This window comes from Hippopotamus amphibius, chromosome 2 (assembly GCF_030028045.1).
Source record: "Hippopotamus amphibius kiboko isolate mHipAmp2 chromosome 2, mHipAmp2.hap2, whole genome shotgun sequence".
NCBI classification, from domain to species: domain Eukaryota; kingdom Metazoa; phylum Chordata; class Mammalia; order Artiodactyla; family Hippopotamidae; genus Hippopotamus; species Hippopotamus amphibius.
The window spans coordinates 34,751,160-34,762,014 of NC_080187.1; the positions used below are offsets into that span (position 1 = coordinate 34,751,160).

The 10,855-nt window shown below is 45.4% G+C and overlaps 1 protein-coding gene across 2 annotated transcripts in view; it reads left to right on the forward strand.

The window, feature by feature from the left end:
* Positions 1–10,523, forward strand: part of GABBR2 (gamma-aminobutyric acid type B receptor subunit 2) — a 364,042-nt gene extending 353,519 nt beyond the window's left edge. For both annotated transcript variants that reach the window (XM_057724616.1, XM_057724617.1), the window contains exons 16-19: positions 1,011–1,193; positions 1,601–1,730; positions 7,601–7,718; positions 10,230–10,523. In XM_057724616.1, the coding sequence (XP_057580599.1) occupies positions 1,011–1,193; positions 1,601–1,730; positions 7,601–7,718; positions 10,230–10,395 (597 nt within the window). In that variant the 3' untranslated portion in view covers positions 10,396–10,523. The remainder of the gene's footprint in view (positions 1–1,010; positions 1,194–1,600; positions 1,731–7,600; positions 7,719–10,229) is intronic.
* Positions 10,524–10,855: the final 332 nt, after the last annotated feature.

Sequence of the window (10,855 nt, forward strand, 5' to 3'; positions counted from 1 at the left end):
GAGGAGAGAGCATTGGGGGTCCCATGGCTCCTCCAGCCTCCTGGGCACCCAGTCAGTCCCCAGGCAGTCTCAGCTCTGCCCGAGAACGCCTCTGGCATACACTCCTCCGTTTAGTTGTCAACACTTTCCCAGGCTCCAAGCCAACACCACTCCAGGCAGCTTCACTGCCTGCTTTCTGACTTTCTCTCTACCCTGTAAAGATGCCAGATGATTCTAAGCCCAGCTCTGATAGGATCACTCTGCTTGGTCACACTTGGTAGCTCCTCGTTGCCTTCCTGGCTCCAGGATCAAGTCCTTGATGCTGGGCTGGCTTTCAGGACCATCGGGTCTCTTTGTCTCCTGCAAAGAACTCTGTCCCCCATCCAACTGCCCTTCTCTATAAGCGCCGAGCCCCAGGCCTCCCTGCGTTTGCATATGCCATTTCTTCCCCCCTGGAATTCCTTTACCCTCACCATCCTTCCAGACTCTCCATGGACCCCAGCCCAGGCCCAAAGCACTGTGGTGAGCACTCTGCCCAGATGCCTCTGGCCTGGTGAAGATCCTTCCTCCATCCCCGCGCCTCTGCATGCTAATAAGGTCCTGGTAGACAGAGGCCATGGTCATGGTTCTAACAAGCACAAGCCTTCACTTTCCTCCCATTGTGTTCACAGCTGTCACCTACAGCTGTTTATTTTCTACATGGAGCAAGGCCTAAGGCAGAGTGAGGCTCAGCTGGAGCTAGGCCTAAGGGGCCCTGGGTGGGCTCTGCAGGATGGCTGGGATGCAGGTGGAATCAGGGTCAGGAGACCAGACTTCTAGTGGCAAGGAAGAAAACTGAGACTTAGCAAGGGGAAGGGGACTGCCCAAGGGCACACACAAATGAGGGACAGAGACAAGCCTGAGCCCAGGGCTCCAGACTCGCAGCCTGGGGCCTCATGTTGCCTCCAGTATAGGGCCTGCTGGAAGCGGGTGGATGGGCAAGGAAGGAAGGACCCAAGGGTCCTCTTTTCAGCCTATCTTTGTCCTTTCAGCTCATTACTCTGAGAACAAACCCAGATGCAGCAACTCAGAACAGACGATTCCAGTTCACGCAGAATCAGAAGAAAGAAGATTCTAAAACCTCCACCTCAGTCACCAGTGTGAACCAAGCAAGCACATCCCGCCTAGAGGGCCTGCAGTCAGAAAACCATCGCCTGCGAATGAAGATCACAGAGGTACCTCCCACCGCCCTGGTCTCCAGGGCCCCATCCTCGCATTTGAGTCCCTCTGCCTGCCCTGTGCAGGGACTCTCCGGGCTGCTGCACCCCACCATGTCCTCTCTAGAGCATCCCCACATCGTGGCTGTGCAGTCCCATCTGCTGTCATTATGGCTGCAAGAACAGGGGGAACGTAAACTAGACAGGCAGTCTGTCAGAATCTGACAGGAGTTTATTGCCCACCTGGCCCAGGCTCTGGGGTCCAACAATGCCTGATTCAAGACATCCTCAGAAAGAAAGGAGTTCTTAGAGATTTGTGAGCCCCCAAATTATAGGAGTGAGTTGGGAAAACTCAATTTTCCACCTGGGGCCAGGGCAGGGGCTGGGTCGGGGGCTCTGACTCAGCTGGAGCCTCTGTCTTCTAGCTGGACAAAGACTTGGAAGAGGTCACCATGCAGCTGCAGGACACACCAGAAAAGACCACTTACATTAAACAGAACCACTACCAAGAGCTAAACGACATCCTCAACCTGGGGAACTTCACCGAGAGCACAGGTAGGAGGAGGCGGGACCCCTGGGTATGAGACACCAGCCATCCATTTTACAGATGAAGAAACTGAGGCTCAGAGAGGGGGCGGGGCAGGTCTGAAATCACACAAGCCAAGCTGGAGTATCTGGGACCCACGTCTTCTGAGCAGTGCTCAGTGTTTGTTTGGAGCACCGCGTGGGGAGCCACCTCACAGGGCTTCTGTTTCTCAGTCCCTCGGGCTCCAGGTTCATGTGTACACCACATGGCCAGCATCGCAGTGTTCTGATTGGGGGCACATTGTTCTTAGTGTATAATGTACTAGTACTTCTCCCAACATTTCACAGTTTCAAACACACTTCATCAGTGTACAGGAAAGGAATGGTCAGTAAGATGACATCACACGCAATCCTACCAATCCCCCATTCCACTTGGGGAATAACACAGTCCATTTTTTGTCTACATTTAAGCAAAATTTTAAAAAGATTACCAGTGTTGGTAAGAGCATTTGGAAATGGACATTCTCCTGCAATGTTTTGGAAGTCGGTCTGGCACTCTCCAAATGTCAGATATTAAGTCCCTAGACTAGCAATTCCCCTAGCAGGAAGCTTCCCCTTGGAAATGGTCCCACATGGTCAGAGGTGTAGACACACGGCTGCTTATCGTAACACTGTTTGTAGGCTTAAAAAGCTGGAATTAACTTACATGTTCGTCATTTGGGGTAGTTTCATGACTTATGATACAGCCAAACAAGGCACATAATACAGCTATTAAAAAGTGAGTTGCATCTATTGGAAGGATCTCTAAATGAGGAAAGCAAGATGAAGCCCAGCATTATGATACACACAAACGCACACACATGTATGTGTGTGTGTCTAAGTGTGTTTCTTAAAAGGCTTGGTAGAACAAATACCAGATTGTTAACGGTATCCACCTGCGAGAAAGGGACAGTATGTCTGGAGAGTGAGTGAGAAGGGATTCTTTTACATTTCATTTTATATACTTCTCTACTGTTTACATCCTGCCATTAGTGTATATTCATTAATTTTATAAAATTAGTTTGTTTAAATCAATGAAAAATCTTTAGCTTCTTTTATTCTTATTACATAAGTAATAAGTATTTTATTATAAAAGCAGTTATAAAATTCTTATATTAGATGTTGATTGTTAAAAAATGTTTAGACTGAGATAAGTAACAAGGAAATTGAAAGAATAAAAATTATTCCTAATAAGTTTAGTATCTAGTAAAGGTGGGCATTTCAAATTAGTGGAGAAAAATGAATTATTCAATAAATTTCATTGGGATAAATGGGTAGCCATCTGGAAAGGAATAAAGTTAGATTCTTACCTCATAACTTACACAAAAATAAATGCCAGATGGATAAAAGATTTAACTATAAAAAGTGAAACCATGAATGTACTAGAAGAAACCACAGGAGAATTTCTTTTGTAATCTCAGTGGCTGGGGGGACCTTTTTCAGTTTGATGCAAAACAGAGAAACCAGAAAAGAAAAGGTTGATAAATTTAAATACAAAATAAATTTTTTAACAATGCGAAAGCCATTATAAGTACAGTCAAAAAATCAAACTAAGCCAAAAAATATCATCTCAGGTAATGAGCTTATTCCTTCATATGAAAAAAAATTATATGTAATTATATATACAAAGTATATGTAACTATATACAAACTAATAAGAAAAAGACCAACAAACCAAAAGAAAAATGGGCAAAAGAGAGTTCTTATTAAAGGAAATATAAGTGGTTCTTATCCTTATGCAAAGGTGCTCAATCTTGCTCCTAATTAAAGGAATGCAAATTAATCTGCAATGAGATACCATTTTCACCTAGAAGACTAGCAAAGATCACAGATCAAAAAGTTGCTGAGGGTGGGAGGAAACAGGTGGGGAAACACTGCTGCCTGAAATAGAAATTGTTCTGACCCAGCAACTCCACTTGGGGAATCCTCCACTAAGGATATACAGTCAACTCTTGTTGTTCACGGTAATGGTAATGGTGTTCTACAAAGTCCCCGTGAATTCGTGAAGACTGAGCCATGGCTCCTAGCGGAGACACGGGTTAGGATCCTGCAAGCCTCCTCCAGGTAGACATTTTTGTCAGCTGATCAATACATAGTTTTGTTTTATGTGTGTTTCTATTGGAAGATACCTTATTTAATATATATTGTTGATTCATTAACACTGAACTCATAGCCAACAGCACTGTAACTCAAGTCTGAATGACACTCATCTAACACATATTTTCTCCATCTTGCACATCATGGCTTAGGAGAACACTGGACAGCACTTCAGCACTAGGCTTGGGAGCCATTTTAAACAGCAAAATCACCAATACAATGCTCAAAAATATGGAAAACGTGGTACTTCATAGACCACAATAAGGATACTTATTTATAATATGAGAGCTAAAACAAGAAGGCAGAGCCTTGTTCAACCTCAGCTGGGAGAAGGACTCAAATTTTTCACAGTGAAAGCATCACGAGTATTGACTCTGGAGTTACAAATAAATTTTAGCAAGTAGGCGAGTTCACAAATACAAATCCATGAATGAGGAAGATTGACTGTATTCACATGGATGCAAAATGACACACATATAATGTTGTCCCCTGTGGGGGAAAAAAAAACACCTGTGCTCTTTTCCAAACCAAAGGAATCCAGATCTCTCAGGTGTTTTTATATTTTATATTTCTTTAGTTTTCTCCAGGTGGTTCTGAAGCACAAAGAGGGCTGAGAGCATCATATTTTGTGGCTATGTAGTCTTTTCTTTTTTAATTGATGTATAGTTGCTTTACAATGTTGTGTTAGTTTCTGCTCTATAAAGAAGTGAATCAACTATATGTATACATATATTCCCTCCCTCTTGGACCTCCCTCCCAACACTCCAATCTAGGTCACCACAGAGCACTGAGCTGAGCTCCCTGTGCTATACAGCAGGTTCCACTAGCTATCTGTTTTACACATGGTAGTGTATATATGTCAGTCCTAATCTCCCAGTTCATCCCAACCCCTCTTCCCTACTGTGTCCACACGTCCATTTTCTACGTCTGCGTCTCTATTCCTACCCTGCAAATTGGTTCATCTGTATCAAATTTTTCTAGATTCCACATATGTGCGTTAATATATATTTGTTTTTCTCTGACTTCACTGTGTATGACAGACTCTAGATCCATTCACATCTCTACAAATAACCCAATTTTGTTTCTTTTTATGGCTGAGTAATATTCCATCATATATATGTACTACATCTTTTTTATCCATTCATCTGTTTATGGACATTTAGGTTGCTTCCATGTCCTGGCTATTGTAAATAGTGCTGCAGTGAACACCGGGGTACATGTGTCTTTTGAATTGTGGTTTTCTCAGGGTATATGCCCAGTAGTGGGATTGCTGGGTCATATGGTAGTTCTATTTTTAGTTTTTTAAGGAACCTCCATATCATTCTCCATAGTGGCTACATCAATTTACATTCCCACCAACAGTGCAAGATGGTTCCTTTTTCTCCACATGCTCTTCAGCATTTATTGTTTGTAGATTTTTGATAATGGCCATTCTGACTGGTGTGAGGTGATATCTCATTGTAGTTTTGATCTGCAATTCTTTAATAGTGATGTTGAGCATCTTTTCATGTGCCTCATGACCATCTGTATGTCTTCTTTGGAGAAGTGTCTATTTAGGTCTTCTGCCCATTTTTTGATTGGGTTGTTTTTTTGATATTGAGCTGCATGAGTTGCTTGTATATTTTGGAGATTAATTCCTTGTCAGTTGCTTCATTTGCAAATATTTTCTCCCATTTGGAGGATTGCCTTTTCATCTCATTTATGGTTTTCTTTGCTGTGCAAAAGCTTTGAAGTTTATTTTTGTTTTTATTTTCATTACTCTGGGAGGTGGATCAATAAAGATCTTGCTGCAATTGATGTCAAAGAGTGTTCTGCCTATGTTTTCCTCTAAGAGTTTTATACTGTCCAGCCTTATATTTAGGTCTTTAATCGATTTTGAGTTTATTTTGGTGTATGGTGTTAGGGAGTGTTCTAATTTCATCCTTTTACATGTAGCTGTCCAGTTTTCCTAGCACCACTTACTGAAGAGACTGTCTTTTCTCCACTGTATATTCTTGCCTCCTTTGTCATAGATTAGGTGTCCATAGGTGTGTGGGTTTATCTCTGGGCTTTCTATCCTGTTCTGTTGATCTATATTTCTGTTTTTGTACAAGTACCATACTGTCTTGACTACCATAACTTTGCAGTAGAGTCTGAAGTCAGGGAGCCTGATTCCTCCAGCTCCATTTTTTCTCAAGATTGCTTTGGCTATCCGGGGTCTTTTGTGTTTCCAAACAAATGGTAAAATTTTTTTTTCTAATTCTCTGAAAAATGTCAGTGGTAATCTGATAGAGATTGCATTGAATCTGTAGATTGCTTTGGGTAGTATAGTCATTTTCACATGAATCATTTAACATATTTTTTGTCATCTTTTTTTTTTTTGATGGGTGGGGCCACGTTCCTGTCTTGCTGGTTCTTTGGCCTGAGGTATCTAGCACTGGAGATTGCAGGCAGTTGGGTGGAGCTGGGGTGTCAAGATGAGAACCACCAATTAATATTCCCTGGGGCCTGAAGTTCTCTGTTAGTGCAGTGTCTTAGACATGGTGTTCCCACCACAGCCTGGGCCAAACCCACAGCCTGGGAACAAAGACCCCACAAGCTGTGCACTGTGGCAAAAAAAAAAAAAAAAAAAAAAAAGGCCAGAAGAGGCCTTGGGGTGGCGCTTAGGCTCAGGACCCCCACAGCCAGAGGGGACCCTGCAGGGTGTAGGTTCAGGCCTAGGACCCCAGCAGGTTTGCCAGGGCCCAAACAGGCAGGGGAGACACTGGCCCCATGCTCCCCTCTGATCCCCCAACCCCCCAAAGGTCTCTCCCAGTCCCCACTGCTCCCCTCACCATGAGTGGGCCCCTTGGAGCATGTGAACCCCTCCCCTCCAAGCCACCCCTCAGGGGTGCTGATCCCATTCTGCCTCCACTTTTCTTCCCCTCCTCATTCCCCCACACACATCCTACACAGTCATGCAGGGATTCCTCCCGTTTCCTTAGGTGTCCAAGGTCCCCCACCAGCACCTAGTATGTGCCCTAGTTGTGAGGAGACACGAACTCCACATCCTCCTACTCCACCATCTTGACTCCGCACACCCCCTTACACAGTATTTTTGAATGGAGGCCCCATATGTACATATTAGTATGTAACTAATCCATTATTACTGGACAAATTCGGGTTAGTTCCAACTTTCTAATATTGTAAACGATGTTGATTTGAACATCGTGTATATATCTTCACACACATCCTTAATTATTTCTTTGGGATAATTCCTGAAAGTGGAAATTCTGGGTAAAAGATAAGTACTTTTTATAGTGCTTGACGCTTATTGACAGTACCTCCCGGAAAGATTATGCCAGTTTATACTCCCATTAGCAGTTTACTATTACTGTTCTTTTTAGTCCTTGGCAATCTTATGGAAAATATACCTTGGAGTTCTTTTTTCCTTTGTCACTACATTCCTAATACACCCATGAAAAGGACCCTCATATTAGAACCTCTCTTTTCTAAGTTATGTTGCCTACATTGGTCAACTTGATTCCCTTTTTTCTTGGAGAAAGGGAGGTCCCAGGGCACACCATCACATCCCCAGCACACCACTTCCATCCCTGGACAGGGACTTCTCAGTTCCCTGCCTTGGTCTTGGGAGAGTGGCTCAGAGACCACGGCTTAGAGAACTCAAAGGGAAGATGAGCTCTTTTGCACTCTCTCTCCTTGGACAGTATCCTAAAATTGATTGCATTGTTGATTTCTAAAAATTAAGTTAACAGAATTATTGCAATATTGTCGTTTTGCATTCAGATGCAGGAAAGGCCATTTTAAAAAACCACCTTGATCAAAATCCCCAGCTACAGTGGAACACAGCAGAGCCCTCTCGAACATGCAAAGATCCTATAGAAGATATAAACTCCCCAGAACAGTAAGTACCTTCTCCTTCAGATTTACTGGCCAAGAGTACATTCCTCCTGTACGAGAGTTTACAATTAGCACCATGTTTTCACATGCATTACTTTATTTGAATTCTACAGTAATCTCATGATGCAGGTCAAATGACAATGCTTATTTTACAGATAAGAAGACTGAGGGGAGGTGACTTGCCAAAGCTTACCAGTTGCTAAATACATCTATCCAACATCAAATCCCATGTTAGAGAACTCCTTCCCTTAGTGGAGTTTACATTCTACCTGGCAAGATAATAACTTATCAAAAAAGCAAAACCTCATTGTTAAATGATAGGTGCCTTGGAGAAAAATCAAGTGGGGAAGGAATTAGGGAGTATAATTTTACACAGGAAGGTCAGAGCAGCCTTGGTGAGAAGGTGACATCTAAACAAAGACCTGGACATCTCCAGTAGCTTTATCCCCACTGGCAATTTTTAGTTCTTCCCAATTTACAGCACATTGGAAGCAGCAATTAGAAATGTCAACTCTGAAACTTGTTCCCTGGGAAGTGACAACGAGGGGTGAGGAGCCAGCAAAGGGAGCGCAGTCACCAACTGCAATGTCATTTGGGGCCATTCAGTCTTAGAGTTAATAGCCTCTCAACCCAGTTAGCTCCAAGGACTCACAGCTGATAGTCCAGCATACTTACTGATGGTTACATGGCATTCATCAGTGGTCTACCTATTAGTTCCCTGCACTAGAGTGCAAGCACCTTGAGGATAAGATATACGTCCTTCCTGTGTCCCTAGGACTGAACACAGCTTCCAGAACTGAGTAGGTTTTTGGCAATGAATTAATGAGAAGGCAAACAGGATCCCAGCAGATAGTAGAACATGTGGCTCTGACAGCCACACACAGATGCCCACCCCGCCCAGGATGCTCAGACAGAATACCCTTCCCCAGGCCAGGTTCATTCTTCAGCTCCTCATTTTCCTGGACTCTTTGCCAACACCGATGACATTACACAGGTTCAACTTTAATTTCAAAATGAAGTCTCCAACACACTAATCTCTCATGAGCACCTGGGAAGGGTCTCTCAGGAGAAGCCCTTCTGGCCAGCAGGCCCTTAGGGAGTGGGGGCAGTACTGCATCAGTCCCCATCCATCTCACAACCTCACCAATGCCCTGCATACACCCCAGGGTGCACCCTGATGGGCTGAGGCAGCCCCCCTAAGTTGATTTGCCATGCCACAAAGCACTGTGGTTCAACAGAAGAAGCAAGAGTCCCACCTTCCTCAGTTCTGGTTGTTTCTGTGAGCAAGTTACACAAACTCTGTACCCTTCTCTCATCTCTATAATAGGAATAGCAATGCTTCTTTTGCCTATTGGGTTTTTCCCACCTGAGTGGCCAGGCCTGGGGCACACAAGGAGGCCTAAGAGTTCAGGGAATGCAACTTTCCAGGTACTGTGGAGAACTGCACAAAACACAGCCGAGCAGGGGAGCAGAGGCCTGGGCACATGCCTCAAAGCAGCCTTTACAACAACTGAGGTGACTTACTCTCCTGCCTGCTGGTCATGAAGACTGATGAGAAGGCAAGTGGAAGGGTGTGGCAGTGAGCAGGTAGTCAGAAGGCAGCTCCCTTTTCACTCCACTCCTCCATCAGTCCTGCTTACCTAGCCCCTGACTCAGCCTGGCCTCAGGGTTTTTTCTGGCTGCATTTCTGGGAATTTACGAAGGGTTCTGGGGGCTTAGAGGAGGAAGGAGCTCACTCTCTGAGCAGGTTAGCACAAAAAAGATGACATTTAAACTGGATCTTAAAGAGAAAGCAGTCATCAGATGGGAAAGCAGAGGAAGAGCTTTCTAGGCTGGGGAAAGAACATGTGCAGAGGCATGGGAGATTGCCCATAAGCAGGGTTTTAGGGGAAACTAGCCACCAGAAGGTAAGGTTTTCAGGGAGAGAGGGATGGAAGATTCACCTGGAGAACTTGACAAGAGGCATATTTGGGGGAGCCCTGAATGCCCCATCCCAGTGTTGAAGAGAGAACACTAGTCACCAAAGAAGCTGAATGACCAGGAAGGAACCTTTTGGAATTGGCCCAGCAAGAGGGACTGAGGTCTGGGCAAGAGACGGTGGCAGAGAAGGCAATGAGGAAGGACAGAGCAGCTGAGAAGCCATTCAGGGATGGAACCCAAAGCCAAATACATTTGGAAACTTGCAAGAGTAGAGAATGAGAACTGTCTATTTGCAGCAAAGCCCTCTTCGAAGGGCAAAGGCTTGTTCTTAAGAATCACTGGAAGCTCAAAAAGCCTGCATCCTCCTTGCTACTGTTGCCCTGGTTATTTCTGGGGCAGCAGTTGGCACAGGGAGGCCTGCATTAAACACCTGCCAGATGGGCGAGTGGTTAGATGACAGGATGGACAGATCTCGGATTCAGAGAGAACTGTACTCCTGCCATCAGCTTCTTAGCCAGAGCAAATCCAAGGGCCTTCCTGGTGAGCAGCCAGCTAGCCTTCACTAACACTCCCCCTTCTTCTCTCCCTGCCACAGCATCCAGCGCCGGCTGTCCCTCCAGCTCCCCATCCTCCACCACGCCTACCTCCCGTCCATTGGAGGCGTGGACGCCAGCTGTGCCAGCCCTTGCGTCAGCCCCACCGCCAGCCCCCGCCACAGACACGTGCCACCCTCCTTCCGAGTTATGGTCTCGGGCCTGTAAGGGTGGGAGGCCTGGGGCCGAGGCCTCCCCTGTGACGGAACCACACAGAGCAGAGGCATCTGCTACAGGAACACTGTCAGCTCTGGCTGCGGAGAAGCTGGCGCCACAGCTGGCCTTGCAGGACTGCTCGGATGGCACGCGGTGCACAGGATGGGGGGCACTTGGCACCTGACCTTGCACTTTATTTGTGAAGTTTTTATTCTTTCACAAAGAAGAGGAATGAAAATGACTTCTTCCTTAATGTCTGCAAAGGAGGAGGAGCTAGGATATTTGAAACTTTGCAAAAAAAATCCTAGACAAGGAGAAAGTCACTAGAACTCCAGCTAGAAGTCACTGAGTGGCCCCGAGCAGCCTTTAGAAGAAGCGAGGGGCTTCTGGAGAAACCGCCTCTGCCTCTGCATACACGCCACTGGCTGTGACCCCCCCAGGCCAGCCCTTCTCCCCTCTGGGGAAGGAGGTG